The 23,922-nt window shown below is 35.1% G+C and overlaps 3 protein-coding genes across 11 annotated transcripts; all 3 read left to right on the top strand.

The window, feature by feature from the left end:
- Positions 1-361: 361 nt before the first annotated feature.
- On the top strand, positions 362-4,451 carry LOC110813415 (SNARE-like superfamily protein). 2 transcript variants are annotated; one of them, XM_088214568.1, is made up of 7 exons: positions 366-502; positions 616-647; positions 911-1,034; positions 1,844-1,957; positions 2,625-2,704; positions 2,965-3,089; positions 4,051-4,451. In XM_088214568.1, the coding sequence occupies exons 3-7, from the start codon at positions 982-984 to the stop codon at positions 4,120-4,122; spliced, it is 444 nt and encodes a 147-aa protein (XP_088070694.1). In that variant the 5' UTR covers positions 366-502; positions 616-647; positions 911-981; the 3' UTR covers positions 4,123-4,451. The 2 variants fall into 2 exon arrangements, with proteins under 2 accessions (XP_088070693.1, XP_088070694.1); XM_088214567.1 differs by lacking the exon at positions 616-647 and having other exon boundaries at positions 362-502.
- A 1,637-nt stretch (positions 4,452-6,088) lies between these two features.
- On the top strand, positions 6,089-15,474 carry ORC4 (origin recognition complex subunit 4). Of its 8 annotated transcripts, none has more exons than XM_022040532.2 (18): positions 6,100-6,321; positions 6,410-6,462; positions 7,269-7,420; positions 8,937-9,027; positions 9,136-9,192; positions 9,731-9,778; positions 10,489-10,539; positions 10,628-10,671; positions 10,757-10,820; positions 11,014-11,100; positions 11,423-11,514; positions 11,620-11,701; positions 12,295-12,380; positions 12,471-12,580; positions 14,383-14,475; positions 14,558-14,622; positions 14,747-14,890; positions 15,151-15,474. In XM_022040532.2, exons 3-18 carry the CDS (start codon positions 7,311-7,313, stop codon positions 15,178-15,180), a joined length of 1,254 nt encoding a protein of 417 aa, XP_021896224.1. In that variant the 5' UTR covers positions 6,100-6,321; positions 6,410-6,462; positions 7,269-7,310; the 3' UTR covers positions 15,181-15,474. The 8 variants fall into 8 exon arrangements, with proteins under 8 accessions (XP_088070692.1, XP_021896224.1, XP_021896223.1 ...); XM_022040531.2 differs by having other exon boundaries at positions 7,249-7,420; XM_088214565.1 differs by having other exon boundaries at positions 6,399-6,462.
- Positions 15,475-15,591: 117 nt separating this feature from the next.
- Positions 15,592-23,785, top strand: LOC110813376 (Pentatricopeptide repeat (PPR) superfamily protein). Its single transcript, XM_022040469.2, has 8 exons — positions 15,592-18,270; positions 18,353-18,414; positions 21,464-21,902; positions 22,042-22,175; positions 22,460-22,573; positions 22,676-22,844; positions 22,933-23,001; positions 23,308-23,785. Exons 1-8 carry the CDS (start codon positions 16,090-16,092, stop codon positions 23,641-23,643), a joined length of 3,504 nt encoding a protein of 1,167 aa, XP_021896161.2. The 5' UTR covers positions 15,592-16,089; the 3' UTR covers positions 23,644-23,785.
- The last annotated feature ends 137 nt before the right edge of the window (positions 23,786-23,922 follow it).

The raw sequence follows: 23,922 nt of genomic DNA, 5'->3' as shown, positions 1-23,922 counted from the left end.
TAATACAGATTTATAATCAAGAATTTCAATTATACGAACTTAACTTATATTTTTGTGAAAACTAATTTTTAGCAACAAATTAAATTATTTTGATAATTTAGTGGCTATTTTGATATGCTTTAATTTATGCTATGAATTTTAAAAATATAACAAAAATAATTATTAATTAACAATATTTAAAAAAATTATTTAACGTTTGTAGAAATAAATTTAAAAAACGTGCGCTGAATAAAAAGAGGGAAAGTGGATAGTGTTTTTGGTAATGTGATTTTACGTTAAAAAAATACGAAGGTAGATAATGATTCTTCTTCTTCAAATCCAACGGTGTGGATTTCAAGTAGAATTGTCAAATAAATTCTACTGTAAAGCACCTCAGCACCTGCACATCTAATACTTTTCGCTCTTTCTCCGTCGCGGGGCGCTGATCTCCCCAACAGTCCCTTTGCTATCTCAACCGTAGGCGCTGTCTCGCGGAACGCCATAACCTGCTTCCACAGGCCTGGTATGATTTCATGTTGTCGTCGGTTTCTCTTCATTCTGGTTCTCTCCCTTCTTCTCCGTGCTCTTCTCACTTCGTCGTTTTTATGGTTTATTGTTCTTCCGCATGAAATGAAGGAAGCTTTTGACATTCTCGCTAGAAAACAGAGGTCGATATTTTTCTTCTTCTTTTCGGTTATACCTCGATGAATCTGGTCCTTATAATGTGAATTTTCCAATTGGCATGGACAATGATTACATCATATTTTCACCAAAATTTACAAATCAGGGTCACCGTGACACCGCGAGTGCTTTGTGGTTATTTCTGATGGATGATTTCCCAATTGTTGTCTGTCTAGTGCTTAGGGACTTCAAAGAAGGTCAGAATTTTTTGAAGAATGGCTTTGTTTTAATTCGTTTTCATTCATAACAGAACAACAGAGAAAAAAGATATTTTCTACGTTAGATCCAAAGTGACACAGAGAAAAGAGAGAAGCGAAGAAGATGATACTTGCAATCCTGTTCACCAACAGCGAAGGGAACATCCTAATTGAACGGTGTGCATTGTTCTCTTCCTCCATTTCCCGTATTTTATCAGTTTCTCGTGCCTGAATTTGGTATTGCATCAAAGTTCACAAATATAAGAATGTTTGTTTTTGTATTTGGTTTTACTTCAAGTTTCTTTTTAATATGATCATAGCTTATTTACATTGAGTCATTTGAGGTTGGTTACATCTTAATTGTTTTTCAGATTATAATAAGAATGAGTCAGTTCCTGATTTGATTTAGCTGGTGTCTGAATGTGCCTGTAAATCTGTTGAATATGCCGAACTCAATTCCATATGTTTCTGTTGTGCCTTTTGTGATCTCTACTTTTTGAGGAATTTTAAGCTGTGGAATTGTTGCAATGAATTTTTGGGATTTCCAATAAATCTTTATTTACTGAATGAGCATTGCCAGCAATTTATATTGATTTTTAAGTTTTTTAGGTCATGATAGAAAGCAAACAATGTCATAAATATGTTTGTTAAAACTTTAAAAAACTTTACTGAATGAGCATTACCATGAATTGAAATTAAACTGAATCAAGACCTCCAATGTGTTTGTTAAAACTGAAGTTGGGCATTTGTTAATATCTGTGTCTTGGTTTTTTGCTACAATGTCATAAATATATTGCATTTTATTATCAAAGAGTATCATAGACAACATTTAGAGTGTCTATCTCTTAATGGATGGAAGTTTTCTTGTGAATTACGTTGCTTCTAACATAGGATTTGACTGACAAGAGAATATACCACATGCCTAATAAGTTAGATATCTCTGTTTGACAATCAAAACACTGATTTCAAGGCTTTATCTCTTTCAGATTTAATGGAGTTCCAGCAGAAGAAAGGCTACACTGGCGATCTTTCTTAGTTAAGCTTGGAGCAGATAATCTTAGAGGTGTCAAAAATGAGGAGCTCTTAGTTGCTTCACACAAGTAAGTGTGTCAATTACTTATTGAAACATGTGAAGTAGATATTATGTGGAAAAGAATCCTGAGGTAAGGGTTAGGATCGGGTACTCTTTGAGAAATTATTTTTGGTGTGATTAGTGTTGTGTTAGACATAAGAGTAAAATATCTAGCATTCAACTGGTATTTTTCTGTTTCTGTACAGTAGGAACGTGAAGAAACCTTCTGAATGGTATGAACCTGGAAAAATCATTTTGAAATATACATTCCTGCTAGAGCACTGCATAGGGGATTGTCTGAGAGAGGCACAAAATATGATTTTGAAATCAAGTGCTGCCGAGAAAATAATAGATGTAATAATGTTGTCTTGCTATTTAATTGTGTCCTATGATCATTAATGATCTGGCTAAGTGAATGATTTCTGATATGCATCCCGAACATCTTCATTGGCAAGTCTTGCAACTTGCAAAATTTGAGGTCGAAACTAAAATAATTTCAATAGGATTGGTTTGCTTTTATTGAAAACAGACAACTTATTCAGTAATGCCAGGTTATGGTGTACCTATGGATGATATAAATAAATCATCAGTAAAATATTTTACATACCTTTAAAAAATTAACTTCTCTATTTAGTTATTCCTCCAAAGTTTTTTAATTCTGAATTTGATTTAATTTGATTATTGTCTTTTATCAGGTCAGTTTATATAGTTTACACAGTGCTTGGGGATGTCAGCATTTATGTTGTGGGGAAGGATGAATATGATGAACTTGCCTGTAAGTCTTTGCTACTTTTTCTGATTATAAGATGTTCACAAGGTTTGATATTTTTTTGTAATCTTCTTTAGTATCAGTTTCTTGTTTTGAGGAGAAATGTTAGTTTGTGCATTTACGCTGTTTTTTTTTCTTTGGTCTTTTTCCTTTGTGTTGACATTGAGAGTCCTACTTCTACATTCTTGATTACAGTCCTAAATTGGGTATGACGTTTCTTGCCTACATTCAAGAATTCATTTTTCTACTGTATGGTTTTTGTCCAGTGGCAGAAGTGATTTTCGTCATAACTTCAGCAGTGAAGGATGTATGTGGAAAGCCTCCAACAGAGCGCCTTTTCTTGGATAAGTATGGAAGGATATGCCTGTGTTTGGATGAAATTGTTTGGAAGGTGAGCAAAAATTTCGAATCAATAAGACCATTGAGAAATCTGAAGTTTGAAATTTCCAATTTTTCTTAGAATGGTTGACAAAAACAGAAGGCTTTTGGTGATGTGGAAAGTCCTCTTGTAATAAAGAAAAAGATTGGATTAAGAAAACACCTCTTATGCTTGGGTTTGAACCCGGAAATTTCCACCTGAAAGGAGGAAATTCTTTCCTTCCACCTGGCTCCGTATATCCTAAGACAACATTTGGGAACAATGTGAGCATTTATTTGGAAATCTGGAGATGGTAAACAATCTCATTGGACAGCTAAAAGAAGCCTATAGGAAATTTCAAGTGTAATTGAAAAATAAATTCTAAAATCTATCAAATTTGATGAAATTTGAAATATATTGTTTTAATACTATTTGAAATTTTCTCTCAAAATAGATCTATTTGAAATTTCCTAGTTGATAGTTTTTTCTCATCTTCTAGTGATATCTATATCAACTATGACTCATAGTTGGAGTATGAATTTTCAAAATGAATTCTAAAAGAAATTCTTAGTTTGTTCAAAACATGGCTATATTTTTGGCTTAGGGGGGAAATATTGTGCGAAGAAATCGATAGTTGAACTCACGGGAAACCTTTCTTAAAGTTTTGTCTGCACATTTGTTCTCTCTCACTTTGGTGCCATTTATAAATCTTTTTTCTTGGAAAGAATTGCCAATTTCCAAGTAGTTGCAATTACTGTTCACCGAATAGATTTTTCCTTGCCGTTTGCTTTCTATTGAATAGAGGGATGTTAATTCATTATTTTCTTCAAAAAGAGTCAGTTGGAAGTTTCAGCTGCCTAGAAAGGGTAGTAACATGGTTGCTCATACTGGCACTTGTTATTAATACCCTATTGTGTTTTACATCTTCTATGGCTGCTGTTTGGCATCATTATACTCTCATGATTCTGTTCTCAGTAGTTTTGTGTGCTTGCAGGGATTGCTGGAGAATACAGACAAAGACAGAATTAGAAGACTGATAAGGCTGAAACCCCCTACAGAGTTCTAAACGGAAGCATATTGCCGTGGCCTTCTTATCGGGAATCTATACACCCCTTTGCCTGGACTGCCTCTTGTGTCAGTCAGCAAGGGATTATACATTTCCTCTTTTAGTTTATGATGGAGCATTTGATATATAATGTTTCAAAAAGCTGAATTATGTGATCTGATCATAACGCCACGAGATTGATCCTCAATATGGCTTCGGATGAAGAGGTTGTTCTAGATATTGGATGATTGTATTACTATTTGAAAAGGAGAAGAAACAAAAAAAAGAGAATTTCTGTATTATTTGCGAAAATTTAAATTGCTCAATTTTTAATTTTGATGTTTAATTTAGTTTGTTTGCCCGAAAAATAAGTAGTTTTGGCATATTTGGTTGCTGTGCAGTTGCTACTTATTGATGTCTCGCACGTGGGTGCAATGGTTTTTTCCCCCCCATCACCCAGTCTTGTAGAATATGTTTTTCTCGTATATTAGGCTGCACCTGGTTTTTCTCCATTTGGCTCCTAATCAACTTATAATTTTAAAATTTTTGTATTACTTTTAACATGCATAACTATTAAATAATTTAAAACGATGTAGTAATAATAATAATAATAATGCTGTTTTTGCGAATATGTTGATAAACGATTGATTTTATTAAGAGTGAATATTTCTCCTACACTTAGATTAAAAAATAAAAATATAAAATATTAAGATTATTATGTTATTTTCTACATTCTTCAAATTATCCATAAGAATCTAATAATGATCTCGTATTTACGTTAACAAATATAAATATAGACTTGAATTCATTTATGTATTATTTTATAATATTTAAATTAGTCATTATAACTAATTTGTTACTCTTTTTGTTATCCTATTTTTAAAAAATATTTATATTGATATATATTCGTTAAGTATCACTAATATTGTTAATGGATAATATGATAATGAATTAAATAATAGCCATGAACTTCTTTTTCCGGAGAAGAAGGAATGACGGTATCTGGAGAATAAGTATCGATTAATTCTGTGCCAGCAGCCGCAGTAATACAAAGGACGCAAGTATTATCTGGAATGATTGAGTGTAAAGCGTCTGTTGGTGGCTTTTTAAGTTCGACATCAAATCTTAAGACTCAACCCTAAACAGGCGGTGGAAACTATCAAGCTGAAGTACAGTAGGAGCAGAGGAAATTTACGATGAAGCAATGAAATGCATAGAGATCGAAAAGAACACCAATTGCAAAGTACTTTGCTAGACTGACACTGACACTGAGAGACGAAAGCTAAGGGAGCAAATGGGATTAGATACCCAGTAGTCATTTGATCAAGAATTTCAATTTTTAAAAAGTATTATAATAATCTAAAAAATAGATTTATAAATTTAAAAAATCATATAAATAAAAAAATAAATTATTAAAAAAAAAAACATATTTTTTAATTATATTCCTAAATTGAACTTTAGTTACAAGAGTTATATTTTAGAAAAAAACATAAATTACAAAAACTTTAAATTACAAAAATTTTTGTTGAATAAAATTTCATTTTACATGTTATATATATGATAATGTAATATTTAATATAATAAATTTTTTAAATTTATATATAATAAATTGATTCGAACAAAAAAAAATAAAAATTACCTTAATCAAAGTTCGTCATTGAATATGTTATATTTGACATAGAATTTTACGTAACAAAAAAATAATCATGTAACTAATTTATTTTTACGTGACAACTCTATTAATAGTGTAAGCGATATTTAACAGATATAAACTAGTACCTTTATTTTTTAAAAATAAATGAATTAAAAGATAATAAAAATTAATATATGAATTAATTTAATATTTTAAAATAATATAAATAACAACTTAGTACTTAGTCTCATTAATATAAGTGCTTAAAATTATTTGTGAGAGCCCACGAATGAGCCCAACGAGGGTGCATCATAATTCATGTAATCTATAACACTCAATCTGATCCCTCTATTTTCATAAATTGAACAACGGTTACGAAGGAACAGATAATGCGCGTACACCTGATTATTTCCCATCAGTTCGTTTGGCGCTCTAATATACGAGGGAAACTCGTCCGTTCTGGTTTCCCTTCGTTTTTTCCTTCTTTCCAAACACTAGCGTTGCCCTTCTCTCTCTGGCGAACAAAGGGGACGTCGCACGTACAACATCACGGCACAGCCGTTCCATTCCTCCATCGCGCTTACTAGGTAACACTCGGCAACTGGTTTCCGACACTAAATAGACAATGTACCTGGTTTCGGGTTTCATTTTATAAAGGTTCTAGCCGTGTTTCAGTCAGTAAGAAAAGGGCCAGGACGTTTGATTTTGATTCCTGGCACTGATTTAAGGTAATTAGCGTATCTTTATCTCAGCATAAATGATCATTCGATGCACGCGACATGTTTGTGAAAAGTCATGTGAGAAATCAATTGTGGAACATGTTTGAAATGGAGTTTTGCTAGGTTGTGTTTCACCATGCTAAAACAAACACATTTTCCCTTGACGAGGGAGCTCTGTAACCAGAGTACTCTGCTTTGCTTGCTTAATCTCGTTCACCGTCTGGTCCTAGGCATGGAACTCAGTCAAATGGATGTTTACATACCAGGCATATGTGACTTGATTTTTTGTTTCTGATACGAAAAGAATCTAATTGTTCAGGTCCTTGAACGAATAAAAATTGGTCAAGATTTTACTTGGTTACCTGATATTTGCTCTTGTTTTTACATGGGAATCTTGCCACAAAAATCACGAGAAAAATGAGCCAAGTACCTAATAACCTGTGGCATTTTCATAGCCGAAATCACTTCTTTGGTTTTGCTTTCTTTTGATTTTTGATCTCTTACCTCTGTGATGTATGAGTTTGTGTATGCTTGGTTTGTGAATACTGTTTGGGTGGTAATATAAATAGATTGAATGATTGATGATAGGCTTGGGTGTCCTTTCTTTTTTCTGTCCAAAACGGGTATTTACAATATAATGGACTTATATATTGATGCCATTCAGATACCTGAAAGTTTAATTGATATTAGTCTTGACCATAGACAAACTGTTTTGCAACTTGCCAACACCGTTCCATATCTGAATTGTTGACCAATTTTAGTTTTGGTGCCCGGTCCCTTTCATGAATGGATCAGAATCCTCTAAATTTTGTCAGGAAAAAACCTACATATCCCTGTTGTGCTGAAGAGAGAATTCAATGGGCAGAGAGAATCTAGCAGAGAAAGCACTAATTCTCCTCCGAAGTAGGCTTTGCAACCCTTGCTTCATCTTCAAACCTCTATCTGACTCCCCAGAGAGCAATTACAGGTCAGATCTCAAAATATGGAATCCATATATATTCATTGACAATACTGTTAGTTACCACAAAATGCATTTTAATTCTTCATTATTTCCATATATATTCATTGACAATGTTGTTCTTTACCACAAAATGCATATTTTTTTTGAAATAAAAGTGAAGTATTATTATGCTCATAGGTACCAAGGGAGCATGATCCGTATACAAAATAGTTACATATCAATCAAGTGATTAATGATTAAACCAATATCTTCCCAATTTTTAATGTCATGACCCAACAATATGGAGTAAAAAATGTGAATCTATTTATCCTTAGTGTTTATAAAGTTAGTCTCTATACTCTTAAAAGCTTTCGCATTTATTTGCTTTCAAACTATCCAAAAAATAGTAAATGGAATAAGGAATAAATGCCCTTTCTTTTTACAAAAGCCCGCCCACGCCCACAGCTCATTACTTACATTACCTGCCATTATCCAATTCAACTCCTTAAACCCGAACACAGTAGACCAGATGCTGTATGTCACTGAGCATCCCAGCAGTAAGTGGCAACACAATTCCTCATCAGCTTTACATAAGTAGGATCTATTTACTAAAGTGCTGCCTTTCCTCCTTAACATGTCAAGAATCAATATGCATTCTTTAGCAGCTTCCCAAGCAAAAAACACAATTCTACAGGGAGCTTTAGACCTCCAAATTTGCTTAAAAGGTGCTGACATGCTTTCTCTGGTCTCTCGCTTGCATAAAAAATTATAGAAAGGTTTCACCGAGAAACCCCTCTTGACATCCAGTTTTCACACCCTTTTATCTTTTTCTTTGGCCAAATTAATGTTAGCCAAACAGAGAAGTAAATTGTCATACTCTTCCACTTCCCAATCCTGTAAATTTCTATTAACCCGAACACTCCAAGCCCTACCCCCACCAACTGTCCCATAAGCATTCTCCACGCTAACCTCCTTATCACTAGCATTAGCATAAATTCTAGGAAAACGGTCTTTTAACTTGAAGTCTCTCACCCATTCATCCTGCCAGAACCAAACCTCCTCTCCGTTTCCCACCTGCCATCCCACACAGCTCATGAAAACATTGCTGTCATCCCTTATTTTCTTCCATAAACTCATACCATCCGGTCTAAACCTACCCCTCCTGCCTCTCTCCCTCTCCCAATCACCCATCTCGCCTTCACCACCTTCTTCCACAGCTTCTCCTCCTCGATAAGAGACCTCCACAGCCACTTCCCTTGAAGTGCAAAGTTCATCTCTCAAACAGATCTTAAACCTAGGTCCCCCTCCCTAACAGGTTTCTTCACATCATCCCATCTCACCTAATGATAATTTTCTATAACCCTCCTCATCCCCCCAAAGAAACCTACATTGAATATTTTCAAGTTTAGCTGCTATGCTGGCCGGAATGGTTAAAATAGAAAGGTAATATTACTACAAAATGCATATTACTTCTTCATTGTTTCTTCCATTTTTATTGTTCATTTTGTTGTAATTAGATTCAATTAATTTTCTAAATATGCAGCAAGTTGAAGTTCATACTATCAAGTTCAGTCACCGAGGCATGTAACAACTCAATCCTGCTTCTTGGTCCTCGCGGTTCTGGAAAAGTAGCGGTATGCTTGTTTTTTTCCCTTTTAATTCTGAATTCAGGTATGGCCTATGATTAATATCAATATCAGTAGCAGAGATAACACTTTTTTCATTGCTCTTTTTGCTAGTAGGTATTGGAGCTTGTCCTGAGTGATTTATTGCAAGAATATCCTGATACTATCACTCTGGTATGGCTAAATTGTGCAGTTCTCTTGGTTTTTCGAACAACTCATTTTGTTCCAGTGAGGAAACTTAAGAGGCACTGGTAACATGATGAGGATGATGGATACACACACACACACACACACACACTACATAAAGAAAGTTAAGAGGAAATGGTAGGATATCCACAAAGGCAAATATATTAAGAGTAATATAATTGTTATATGCTATGTTTTTTTGGGTATTGGTCCAGACACTTCCTCATTTATAAGATACTGTTGATGTAGGACAAAATAAGGTTAATTTGCTTCCATAGGGATTTGGGTATAACCACATAGACAACAGCCTTAGGATTTGTTGGACATCACATATAAGAAATCTTAATCATCAAACTTAAGTTTTTTATTACATCAAATACCAGAGAGTTACTAAAATTATAATAATAGACTCCTAAATAGTGAAGTAGTTTTATATCTAATAGTATTATAACTTCTAATCTAGAACTGATCTGTTCTGCATCAAGTGTACCTTTCCATCTTATTTTGAACGGAATTCATGTTGCAGATCAGATTGAATGGGCTTTTGCACAATGATGACAATTGTGCATTTAAGGTCAGATATCTTGTGTTCTTTCTTTCCGCACTTGATGCAATTTGACTCTTAATTTTGGTAAATTTAGTGTAAGATCATCATTTTTTTCCTTAGATATCTTACTGGAGAAACTTTCTCAAGGTGATTTCGTGAACATCATTTCTGAATTTATTAACCTGTATACTCATACTGTCCTTGCTTTGGTGCCAAGCACATTACAAAATCATAAGGTTTAACTGTCAGTTAGAAAGATTCAGCTATTAACAATTATCACGAAAATTGACAATTATGGGATTGGGATTACATGATAGAAAGTTTCTGAAGGTAATCTTGTGACTCTTGTTTCTGAAATTTTTAAGCTACATTGTGATTATGCAGCTGCTAAAGCACATAAGGAAACAGCATATGTTTAACGATCTCGTAGGAAGATCTAATTGTTGACATTTGTGTGACAAATTGCAAATATGGGATCCTGGATTTGCATAATGATGGATTTACTTATTGGTAATCTTCCATGGGAGAGATTATGAGTTTAATTGTGTGCATATTGACTACATAAAAATTATCTTCTATATGGCCATTTCTTTTTGTTTGTTGTTGTTTGTTTTCCTTGTGCTACATGTCTAAGTTTCCATATCCTCGTATAGATATGAAGGTAATTGCTTCAAAATGATATCAATTCCAGAACTTATCTTTTGATGGTGACCTGCGTTCGTTTATTGACCGTCCAGGAAATTGCTAGACAGTTATGTGTGGAACATCAACTGGTGTTCTCAAAAATGGTACAATATGATTGCTATTTTTTGAGGTCAGTGAATGCATTTACAACTTAAAAATATTGCCTTCCTGATGTCCGGATAACTTTTTCAGGCATCCTTTGATGAGAACTCACAGTTCATAGTATCTATGTTACGGTGAGTATATTAAACTTGCCTCATGGAACCTTTTTGCCTCTCATAAGCATGGTTCAACCCTTGTCTTGTGGTCTCTGGTTGTCAGGGAGTGTGGACTGGCACATAAAACAATTATATTTGTACTTGATGAATTTGACTTGTTTGCTCAGGTAAGAAGCTCATTCCTCTGTTCATTTTCCTAAAACTATTTGTAATTTGATCTTAAGTCATGTATGGCTGGTATAACCTCCATATACTGGTAAAACAAGCACTGTGCTAATTAGCCTATTGTTTCTTCAAATGAAAAAAGCATTTGGTAGCTATGATATAATGCTGGCAGTTTCTTTGTCTGGAACTTTTCAGGGAAAACAACGAGTACTTTATAGCTTGCTAGATGCAATGCAATCAGTAACATCACAAGGTGTTGTTATTGGTATCAGTTGTCGATTGGTATGTAGTTGCTCTTCTTTCATGCCTCTTATTGATGTTTATAATACTTATGGCATAGAGCAGAGACATGCGTGTAATAGCTCATATGTTATATCGCTCCAGACATGATAGGTGGCTGAGGTTAAGGTATGAGGTTCTAATCCTCCAACTATTAAGGAAATAGAACTCCTCAGCCCGAAAAAAGAAGATCCTGGCTCTAAATTTAAATTTTTCATTAATTGAAAGTAGACAGAAAGCTTATTCCCAGTTTGTCTGTTTAATAAACTAGATTCAGAACTGATATTCATGATTAACTCAAAAACTTTTCCCATATCTCATCTAGGATGCTGACCAGCTTCTGGAGAAAAGGGTAAGATCTCGCTTTTCCCATAGAAAACTGTTGTTTCTTCCTCCATCCGAGGAAGATCTAGACAGGTAAGTTTTCTATTCTTACTCGATGTAATATATGGCTTTTGTTAAGAAAAGAACTCTTTTTTTTTTGCTTAACCTTTTCTGCTTGCTTGCGTTCTGTCTATGCAGGTTGTTGGAAAACATTCTATATTTACCAACAGATACAGACTTCCCATGTGAATACACTGATGAATTTAACGGAAAGCTTAAAGTATCCTTATTTTTGAATTTGGGTGATATATAAATTTATTTTTGAATAATTCACTTGAGTAGGATTATATTGAATTAAGGAGTCTTGGAGGTCCCTTAGGCGATTTACAAGTTGGACATGATAAAATTGTCTTCTTTCGAGTTGTCTTAAGCAGAACATATGTTAGCTTCCATTTGCTACATGAATTTTACTTTCTAAATTCATATATATGATTATGCATGTTGTTACTCATAAAAATATGTAAGAATTACATATTTGTAGAATAATCAAAATATAAATAAAATAACTTTCAAAAAATTACTAAGAACAATACTTTAAAGTTTTCTTTCATCTAACTTCGTCGCCATTTTTACTATTGCTCATCAACCAACTTGTTTGGCTCAACTCTTGGTTATTAAGCTGTGACTGGCATCAGGTAGTCTCTCCATTAGGAAAAAGTTTGTTTTGTGGAGAGTTAACATTAAGATAGAAAAGCCTTTTCCGATTTCAACAAAAAATTGTTTAGCTGTCTGCTTCGAACCGTGGGAATGTTAGTTATAGATTGCGAAAGTAATTAATATCTCAGAGGATTGAATCCCCTTAACCTTTTACAGAATATTTTAATGGATGGGAGATTAAAAGATATAATTCATGCATATTTGAACTCTAATTCGACAGTAAACAGTTTATTGAGATTTCTGTAAGTTTCTGTCTTTTTCCAGATATGTGAATACTGCTGCAAAGATCATTATGTTCTTTCTTTGCTTGACTTACCCTGTCTTGGTGCTAGGTTTCTTGCTGTTTCCTATATGGATGTGGAATCTGGCTTCCTTTCGCTTGAGAACTTCAAAACTGCATTTTCAAGCATGCAGAGGCAGCCAAAGATGGAATCTATAAAAGGCATGGAAAATTATGATGCTTTTTTATACGTCTATTTAAATATTTGTATCTTGATTGTCTTTGTCATTTTCTGGACTTTTCCAGCCACGTATAGTTATATTTGTCTTCGGGAGAACCACATAAAACTTACTTTATCCACTTATTTCCTTCTTAAAATTTTTTGGGGTTTATAGGTCGAGCAACAAACTTAATGTACTATATATTTGGTGGTTTATTTAGATATCGTCGCTTTATCGTAAATGAAAAATGTCATGGTGGGCCAAAGTGTATTAGTTTTCTTCTCTGAAGTTCTTGCATATTATTCTATGGTGAACTAATATTTGGAACCTATTCACATTAATAAAACATGTGGGGCGGGAATATAGAAGCACTATTCAAATAAATTGGTTAGTCAATAGTTACCTTCATTCATGCTCTTTTTGCCTATCTCACATGCGAAAACATTCCCTCTGGTTGCCTTGAGAAGAGCAGGTTATTATTCTTTAACCTTTATCTTCAAAAGGGAAAAGAAAAATTAACATTAGCATGAGGCTTCTGCTTTGTTGCGATTGTTATGGATCAGTTGTCTGAAATTAACTGTTGTTGTCGTACATGCTGAATGTTATGCTTATTGGAGTATTTACTGGCCTATTTTCCTATAAAAACAGCATATATGAAAAACCTAGATGTCATCCCACTTGGTTAGGTTTCTTCCGTTATCCCACCTAAAGTGTACCGATCCTTTATTGTTAGTAGCCATGCCTTGGATTAGTATTAATCTATCTTTCTTTCAACTATGGGTCTTTTAAGTTTGGCATTCAGGCAACTCGTGCCAGAGGTGTAAAGATTTATTAACATAATGCTGATGCTGGCATAAATTTTTATTACACATTACAACCAAAACAAGCATGATAAATTTATCTCAAAAAAAAAAAACAAGCATGATAAAGGTAGTTTTTTGTTTACTGTACTGTACCTAAACTGTGTAATGTCACAATCCGGGGACAAAGATGATCCGGGTAATAGGGCATCCAAGCTTTTAATGGTTTACAAACGTCGAGCTAAGGGGGTGTGACGTGTCTAGTGGTCTAGGGATAGTAGAGAGGGCGCAATAAATGGTTAATCGTACCCAGAATTTGTTTTTAGGTTCTCATTCTATTAGGGTTGTTCTCACTGCATTATGTGAGAGTTTGTTTGGATTCTGATGGAAGTATATAAGAGAAATTTTAGCCTTATCTTCAAGTATGATGAAATTTCTGTAATCAATTTTAATCTAAATCGGCAATTCCTTGAGGTTTTGCAGAATTCTTCTCTCTTCCCTCTTCTTTCTTCCTCTCTCTCCTAACTACTTCTCTATCTTTCTCTCTCCCTGTCCTCCGATTATTCTACTCTAAACCTCTATTTTCTCTCTCACTTGTTGCTGGAGTACAGGTCAAAGGACTCTGACGTATAACATTATTTTTGTTGTCTTAAAAACTTGGTAGCAAACAGAATGCAGTTTGTAATCAGAAAAGAAAGTTATGACTACTAAAACTTGGGATAAACCTTTGTAACGTGGGTCGTACATATTATTAGTCCTGTATTTATGCACTAAACAAAATTCAGTACATTACTTTCTGTACTGCCTTTATGTTGTAGTGTACATTTGTCCAGTACTGTACTATTCATTTGTCTAGTGTTGTACTCTATCACTATGAAACACCACTAATAGTTACATCACGTATTGGCTCAACTTTTTATACTAAAGAGAAGTTTTTTCCTTTTTTTTAACTCAGTTTGGAATTAGGCAGTATACTAAATGCATATTCAATATTTTCAAGCAGATTGCTCTATCCTGGAACTTTATCTTCTGGTTTGCATGAAAAGGTTAGAAGTTAAGGAGCAAAGCTCATACAACTTCAATTCTGTGATGAAAGGTCGACCTTAAAGATCTCTTAATTATTATTTGGTTCAAACCAATTTGTTATTCAACAAGATATTGTTCTGACATGTTAGCAGAGTACAAAAGCGTACACGATTCTTTTCAGACATCTGATCACTATTCTCAGGATGTATGCTTACGGGTATGGCTAGCTCTATAGACTCTACATATGAAATTAGACTAGCAAGTTACCACTGACCCTCAAGGTTAGTGTTCCACCCAATTTCTCTTGCAACACGCTTAGTATTTTGCTCTTACTTCTGCAGGCATTTGAAAACCTTCTACAGCGTGAGCTTATTTGCTTTGCCGACAACAGAGGCTATGGTCAATCTCTTGAATTCCGTCCTGTGAAGCTTCTAATCTCGCATGCTGAACTACATCAGGGAATGAAATCTTATCGGTCCTGTCCTGTAAGTCGGTCACAAAAAATTGCATGCTTTCATCTGCACAACCGTGTAAGATCTTGCGGTTCATTTTTTCTGTTATAAATAAGGCTGATTTCCGGGTGGACCAGCAATCAACAATCGGATTTTATAGAAATCATTTTCAGTCTGTTCAGATATCTACATTATTATTAATGGCCATTTTTGGCAAGATTTCTCTTTCTGTCTTTTAGAAATTACCTTCATGCGTTCCCTCAAATTGACCAGCAGATTGGTGTGCTTCTCAGGCCGTTCTTCTTAAGCTGATGGATCGATGAAAGCCGAAATAACTTGGGGCTTCAATCAAACGTTAACTTATTGCGGTGAGACCTGGGAAAAGGGATGAAGATTCTCTGCAGCTTCCGATGGACAAGTTCTTGCGAGATCAGAAAATTTGATGTATCCGTTCTTCTGCTGCCAACAAAAGCGACTTATTAAATTCACCTTTTTAACTCTTTCCCTGCTGTAATACGATAGTAGCCAAGTGATGTATTGAAAATATAGTTCGTTTTTTGCATTATGGTGTATCATCTAGTGAAAGTTAACATGAATGATCAAGCAATTTTCTATCACCCATAAGATTTCTCTGCGCCCAAAAATATTGGATGATGGTATGAAGCAGTTCAAGTTAAATTCTAATTTTGCCTGTTTTAATCTATATCTACTAATTTGAATCTTTAGGATACATCCATATAAGTTATCAACGTTACAAATTATATGACCAGAAAGAGAAAAGGTATAAATACCTAAGTGATTTAGATAGGGATTTAAATGTTTCCAAAGGCAAAATCTGATAAATCAAAGCATGATCTTTACCAAGACTAAAGGAAAAATGGCGTTAGCCGGCCCATTTTTCTGGACTAAGATCCGGACCCAGATCCCAAATCACGGGTCGGGTAGCAAAAACCATGGGCATGCTGGTGGCTGCTCCACGATCTCTGCTTCCCTGATAGAACTTTCAATCCCACAAAAAGACCTTCCTCTGGGGCGAGCTCCAAAACCCCAAAAGCTACGCCGCTGAAATAACTTCTATGGCGGCCTCTGGAACTTCAGTATCCAATTTAGACAACTTCAAAAATCACTATTGAGAGAGAGAGAGAGAGAGACGACAATTTTCCCTGTTCAGCCTGAAGAGAACAGGGAAAGAGGAAGAAGGGGCCCTGCATGTATAACCTTCTTCTTCCTCAATGATCCTCTGTATAAGAAGTTCAAAATCTTTGGCTACTCTTTTTATTACGCACCCTTTATTCAGTCTACGCTTTACCTTTCCCTTCTCTACATCTCTCCATAACTGCCCATCTGCCATTGTCAACAGGGGAATCACTGAATTAAGAATCCCAGAAACCCGTTTCAAAGAGCTCATTTTTAACGCTATTAGAGATAAGCCCTTTGCGTTCTGTAACAGAAACTGGGTGTCTGATCAATTTCGAACCGTGGTAACTGACCCTGACTTGCTTGTAAAAATCCTTAACATGATAAGAGAGAAACCTAGAATCGCTTTCCGGTTCTTCCGATGGATCCAGTGGCAGTCAGAGGTTAAGCCTTCCGAGCTTGCTTTCCGTGCGGTGCTTGAAATCCTAGTGGAAAACAATTTGATGAGGTCGGCTTATTGGGTCATGGAGAGAGTGGTTTTAGCCGATATGGGCGGAATTGCTGATGTCCTGATTGGTAAGCATTTGAATTCGGATGTTTCCACTAAGCTCCTGGATCTCTTGTTATGGATTTATACCAAGAAATCAATGTTAGAACAGTGTTTGTCCGTTTTTTATACGATGTTGAGGAATGGCTTCTTGCCTAATGTGAAGAACTGCAATAGGATTCTTAGGATGCTTAGAGATAAAAATCTCGTAGAGAAAGCTAGGGAGGTTTACAGAGTAATGGAAGAGTATGGGATTAAGCCCACCATTGTTACCTATAACACAATGCTGGATTCTTTTTGCAAAGAAGGGGAAGTACGGGAAGCGCTAGATTTAATGTTAGAGATGCAGAGAAGAGGGTGTCTTCCAAGTGATGTAACCTATAATATTCTGATCAATGGATTGTCAAAGAAAGGGAAACTAGAGGAGGCCAGGGGACTTATTGATGAAATGATAAGATCAGGAGTAACAGTTTCGTCTCACACTTACGACCCATTGATATATGGGTACTACAAACGAGGGTTGTTTGCTGAGGCTTTAGGCCTTGTGGAAGAGATGGTAATTAGAGGTGCCTCTCCTACAGTGGCAACATTTAATACTTCTATTTATGTACTCTGTATGTGGGGAAAGATGAGTGATGCTAGGCAGCAGTTTTCTGATATGCTGAAGAAGAATCTGAAACCGGATGTTGTGTCATACAATACTCTAATATATGGGTACTGTAGGTTGGGGAAAATGGGGGAGGCTTTTCTCTTGTTTGATGAGTTAAGGTTCATGAATATAGTTCCAACCATTGTCACCTACAACACCCTCATTGACGGTCTTTGCAGATTAAGGGATTTGGAGGTTTGTCTACAGCTCAAAGAATTTATGATCAATCAGGGGATTCTCCCAGATGTTGTTACCTATACAATTCTAATAAATGGATCATGCAAGATGGGGAATCTGTCACTGGCAAAGGAATTTTTCAATGAAATGTTGAATAAAGGGCTGGAGCCAGATAACTATGCATATACTACAAGAATAGTGGGTGAACTGAAGTTTGGGGACCCAACCAGGGCATTTAGTTTGCAAGAAGAAATGCAAGCTAAGGGATTCCCACCAGATATTATCACATATAATGTTCTCATACATGGACTTTGTAAATTGGGGAATTTGGAAGAAGCTAGTGAGTTGTTGCAGAAGATGGTCAGAGATGGTCTTGTTCCAGATCACATAACATATACTAGCATCATCCATGCTTACGTGAACAAGGGCCTTCTTAGGAAAGCCAGAGATATATTCAATGACATGCTGAGCAAAGGCTTGTGTCCTTCAGTGGTGACTTACACTGTGTTGGTTCATGCACATGCAGGTAGCGGGAGGCTAGAACTGGCCTTTATGTATTTTTCAGAGATGAAGGAGAAGGGTGTTCTACCAAATGTTATCACCTATAATGCCTTGATAAATGGCTTCTGCAAAGCCAGGAAAATGAATCAGGGTTACAAATTTCTTGCTGAGATGGAAGAAAAAGGAATACTACCTAATAAGTATACCTACACTATATTGATAAACGAGAACTGTGAAATTGGCAATTGGCAAGAGGCTCTGAGATTGTACAAAGAAATGCTAGATTTGAAAATTCAGCCTGATTCTTGTACATACAGTGCTCTGTTCAAGCAATTAGACAAAGACCATAAGTTGCATGCAGCTCAGTGTCTTGAAAATCTACTTGTGGGTATTGAAGAAGCTGTGGAGAGATGACTTGATTAGAGCCTCTACAAGAAGGTTTTTTAGATGATCCATGAGACACTGGCATACTTGTTTCTTGAAGGAATCATCTTTACCAGTTGTAAATGTGCTCCGAAAACCATTTTGTAACTTTCCCTGTAATGAGTAAGTTTCTCACCTCTAATTGCTTGAGTTTGTTTTGTTGATATTTACTAGATATATGGTTTATGGATTCTACTAGAGTTAATACTTTTTTATGATTGCTTGTTGCAGACGAATTGCAGGATAGAGTAGCCAATGTGTCGTATTGGTGAAATGAAAGGTCACAAGCCTATCTTTATCCCTTTTGGATGCACCCTAAGTTATACTTGAGACAAGTTCTTGGATCTGGCTAATACATGTGTACGAGTCCAGACCAGACTGTGAAATAAACAACAGGTATACAATGAAACAAAACTGTTTCAAGTTGTTTAGAATAAGTCTCAAACACAAATGTAGTGTATTTATTCATTCTTTTAGATTTTTTGAGGTAAGGAGAGAGAGAGAGAGAGAGAGAGAGAGAGAGAGAGAGAGCAGTTAGCTCTTTCCATAGGTTGTTGTCGTTATTATTTGTTATCTGGGTCAAAGTTTTGTGCATGATCCATTGATTCTGGCCTCGTGCTATTAATTTTCTTCTGTAAATATACACGTCTTTTATTTACACACTTTGATTAATGACCCCTGCTCATTTTCCAAGTAGAGAACAATGTGATTAATTTACTTCTTGGGTTTTTTGACACTAACGAGTTGCTTGTCTTTGAATTCCATTCTGAAAATTATAATTAGGTTCCCATTTGTTTTATAGGGAAAAAAAAGGCTATGGATACTAAAAGGATGCGCATCCATTTACAAGAGAAACTTTACATACTACCAAAAGAAAGCAAAAGTGTCTAAAAGGTTCCCTGGATTCTCTCAAGATCTAAGAAGACGATCATTAAACAAACTATCAAAGGTCTACTAGCAGAAGGCAATATACTTCCATAAAGAACCATCTTGTTCCATTCTTTCCTGTCCACCCAAATGATGGCTATAAGAATAAGAGAAATGACCTCTTCCTGGCTTTGCTGGCCTTAATATCTGTTGTCCGTATTATGTTCTCGTAGGTCTAAAAGAATTAAACAGAACCACATTTGAATAACCTAGGTTTGGAAGTGAAAACAACAAACATGATTATGTAGATTTAGTTTCCATCTTTGTTATTCTCAGTTCATCTTAGTTTTTGAATTACTGTGTCAATTAGAAGCCTTCAAAAATAAACTAATGCTCTCCATCTAGACTGCGGAGGCATGAGAATACTAGACCGAATTCTTAATAGCTGCATATTGCTTCTCTCTTGTCCAAAGAAAAGGCTGCATATCATAGGTACTGTCCTTACAGCTTTGCAATTCCTCACTGAGTTCTTCTCTTGGATGAGCTTGTATTATCTGTCTTCTCTTCTCCTCTTTCCTTTCATCTTATTTCTCTCTCCCCTTTTCTCGGTGGGGGAGGATTGAAACAAGACGATGGATCATCTTTATTTTACCTCTTCAACCCTCTCGCTTCTAATTCATAAATTTCTGCCTTAGGGCTAGCAATTTTTAGACTCGAACACAGAATTACTCGGAAAAAATCATATACAACATGATCACAATGCAGTAACAACCTGTTTGACATTCCCACCAAACATAGGACGATGCACTTGTATTTCTAGAGCTTTTATCTTTTTTATCTTGAATTAAAAGTCGTAAAGAAAAAGTAGTATATAGCTTGCATTGGCAGTACCTGAAAAATGATTGTCGAGGAAAAGGGAGCCTTTTAGTTTTTGATGTTATCGCGATTAAGTAAGGTAGTGAAAATGATTAGCATGCGATGATATTTGCATAGAAATCTAAATTGCATATCTTTAATTAGTTTTTATTTTTTGAATAAAATAAACATTTCGAAATCATTTAATTTGATTTAGTTCTTTTAGATGCACTAGTCATAATAAGTTAAAATTTTGACTTCATATTCCAAGTTTTGATTTTTAAGTGGGTATGGTAAATATTTACTGACTATATACTATATATATATATTTAAGTAGAAAGATCCAATATAAATTGTTGTAGATAACAAGGTTTAGATTCTGAAACATAGAAAGCTGCGAACGGCCTATGAGGGGATGGCGATTGATTGAGTTAAAATCAAGTGCTGTTGTTGTTTTTGTCTGACTATGTTTCAAGAGGATTCCAATCAAATTCCATGGAATCCAATCATCCCCTGCTTCTAATTATTCATAATGCTGTCCTCATTATAAATTTGTTCAGTCCACGATACCGCTCAAAAACTATATCTATATATGCTTAAATATGTAAAATTTCAAGCTGTCAACTTCACCACTTACTCAGAATGACTTGTACAGTTTAAGCTTTTAAACATGAAATCAATGTGTACTGGTTCTGAGTTTGAGGTCCCAATTTGTTTAACAGTATATGATGGTAGTCTTGCTTAGATTTTATATAAGTAAATGGGAAAGTTAAGCAAAATAAAATAAGCTGAATTTTAGTAAGTAAAAGTTTAATTTGTAAAATTTAGTATTGTAGCAATGGAAGAGAACCAATGTAACTCAATGTGTGCCACTTCCCAATGTTTTTGTTCTTATACAGTGAGTTTAAAAGTACTATTAAAATAATTGTTCACTAAAAATATTTTAATTAAAATTTGAATTTTATATATTTAGTTGCAGAAGTACTTCTAAAACGCAGAAGTGAGAGCTAAAAAAAGCACCCTAATTTGATTTTATAATAGATTTTCAATGTTTTGTATTGTACAGAACACTTTACACCAAGGGGGGGAAAAAAGCTTCATCTGTTCATCAATGGCGGTCAAAGGTTCTACTTACTGTCCTAATATGTAGTAGGAAAGAGTATTTTGTTAGTACAAAATTGTTATGTTTCTAAATCAGAAAAATACAGAGTTGAAAACCAGACAAGCCCCAAGTCTTTTGGCACGTAAAACTCCTTGATGTCATGTAAGCAAAATCCAAACTGTGTGTCAGTTTTCTCTCGACGATAGCTCCTATGATAAAATAATTCAATACATCTTTACCAATAACTACAAAATCCTCTTTGATATGTTCAATACCAGTTTCAGAATCTTGTCCTCTACCAATCACTTCCCCTTGGACATGTCCGTCAATATAACTGGTATAAAATCATTCAATCCCCAGTCCCCTCTTCCAGCTCCAGAGAAAGAAAGAGGGGGAAGAAGAAACAACAATGGCTTCTCTCAGTTTTACAGTCTCTTTTCCTGTAAATCTCAAGTCTTGTTATGATGGGAGTGAGAACCAGCAGGATATGAAGACAAAAGGGTTTAAAAGCTTGAACTTGAATGGGAGTTTTACCAGGTCTAGTAAGGTGAATACACTGAGTCAATCAACTGGGTTTGACTCGGTTTCTTCTGTAACTGGAAATGGGTATATCTCAAAGGAGCAGACCCGGCAAAATATTCCAACAAAAAAGCAACTTGTTGATCCATATCGACAAGGGTTGATTGTTGAAGGAGGAGTTGCCTATAGACAGACACTTGTCATTCGGTCATATGAAGTTGGTCCTGATAAAACTGTAACTCTTGAGAGCATCCTCAATCTTTTTCAGGTAATTTTTTTCAGATGATATATACTCATCAATAATAACAGAATCCAATCAGACTCAAACCCAGAGTTTCCTATAGGATTAGTAAAGTATAATCGTTGTTGACAATGAATTAACATGAAAAGATTTTACAAATATGTAGGAAACAGCGTTAAACCATGTTTGGATGTCTGGACTTCTAAGCAATGGATTTGGAGCTACCCACGGAATGAAGAGGAACAATCTCATCTGGGTTGTCACAAGAATGAATGTTGAAATCGATAGTTACCCGATATGGTAAGTTCTTTTACCACCATTTATACAAAAGTGAAATTTCTTTTTCTTTTTGGGACAATCAGGACTCAAATCTTGAATATCTGATTTGGATATAATTATGCTAAATAACTAATTGTGACTAACTATATAAAAACTTGAAGTTGATATGCAATGGTCAAATATATTGCTTATACATAAGCTAAACCATATAGACCAAGAGACTATGATAGATGGAATGACAAATCCAATTCTGGCAAAACAATGTTGATGTTATGATTTCCAAAACTGTCTTCCATGATTTGCAGGGGAGAGAGAGTGGAAATTGACACATGGGTAGGCGAGTCAGGAAAAAATGGAATGCGCAGAGATTGGCTTGTTAGAAGTCAAGCCACAGGTCACATTTTCACCCGAGCAACCAGGTAGGTGCTCGTAAACTTCTTAACAATTTCAAACATGGTATTTAAACTCGACTTTGTTTCAATGATTTTACTAATTATTGAGTTGTTTGAACACGAACACAGCACTTGGGTGATGATGAACCAACAAACCAGGCGTCTCTCAAAGATGCCCGAAGAGGTTAGGGCTGAGGTTTCGCCATGGTTTATTAAGAAGCAAGCAATCAAAGAAGATAGTCCAGAGAAAATTCTGAAATTGGATGATCAAGCAAAATATGTCAGCTCTAACTTGAGGGTAATTAAACATGAAAAAACAAACTTCAACCAGTGCAAATAAGCTCAAGAAAACATCTTCTGACTCTTAACGCATTTATACTTTATAGCCCAAGAGGAGCGATTTGGATATGAACCACCATGTAAACAATGTCAAATATGTAAGATGGATGCTTGAGGTACGTTTTCTTTGAAACTCTGTGAGTCTATTCAATTGAATATGCGAATTAAGCACACATGTCATGGCTTACGTTAAAATTAATTAACAAAAATGTGACAGTTACCCAACATTCAAATGTTAAACTTTTATCTCTAAAATCACATTAAACAACTAAGTTGAAATGAATTTGCTTTAAACTTAGATTGATGGGAAAAGAATCTAATATGTCAAACAATTCACACAGAACCTTTGAGTATTAACTTTCGGAAACTAATTTCAATTTCTAGTTCTTATTGTTGTTCTTCTTCTTTTCCAAATTCTGCAGACCATACCTGACCAATTTTTGGAGTCTCACGAGCTCTCAAGTATTGTATTAGAATACAGAAGAGAATGCCGGAGTTCAGACATAGTTCAATCTCTCTGTCAACCAGAGGAAGAAGGAATTCTAGTGGCAAACACCATGCAACAAAACAATGACATGAAACTTCTCAACGGGTTAACTACATTGGCATCTGAAATAATACAAGGCAACGGACTTCTGGCTTCTCTAGACAAGCGGCCTTTAAGGTATACACATCTCTTGCAAATCAAGGGAGAGAAAGAAAACGAACACGCAGAAATCGTTAGAGGCCGGACAACATGGAAAAAGAAGCCTATATAGAATACAGTAGCTAAGGTTGAAAATGGTTACTCATACACTTTTTTTAGTAATCAAGAAGGGCTTGAAGCTGATCCCTCTTTCGACATCAGTGAGTACATAAGTTAAGATTAATGGCCCTGACAATAAGTAGAAAGGGGCAAAAGCATATTGTGGATGAGATCTTTGTCCTCTAAAATCGTTAAGAGGAATTTGTCATATGTAAGAAAATCACGTATTTAATTTTTTAAACCAATTGGCACAAGCATTGACAAAAATTCTTACATATAGATATATATTAGA

Source organism: Carica papaya, chromosome 2, assembly GCF_054855325.1.
Source record: "Carica papaya isolate Zhongbai chromosome 2, ASM5485532v1, whole genome shotgun sequence".
Lineage (NCBI taxonomy): Eukaryota > Viridiplantae > Streptophyta > Magnoliopsida > Brassicales > Caricaceae > Carica > Carica papaya.
The sequence above is the reverse complement of the archived record's forward strand: the minus strand, read 5'-3'. Positions and strand labels throughout refer to the sequence as shown.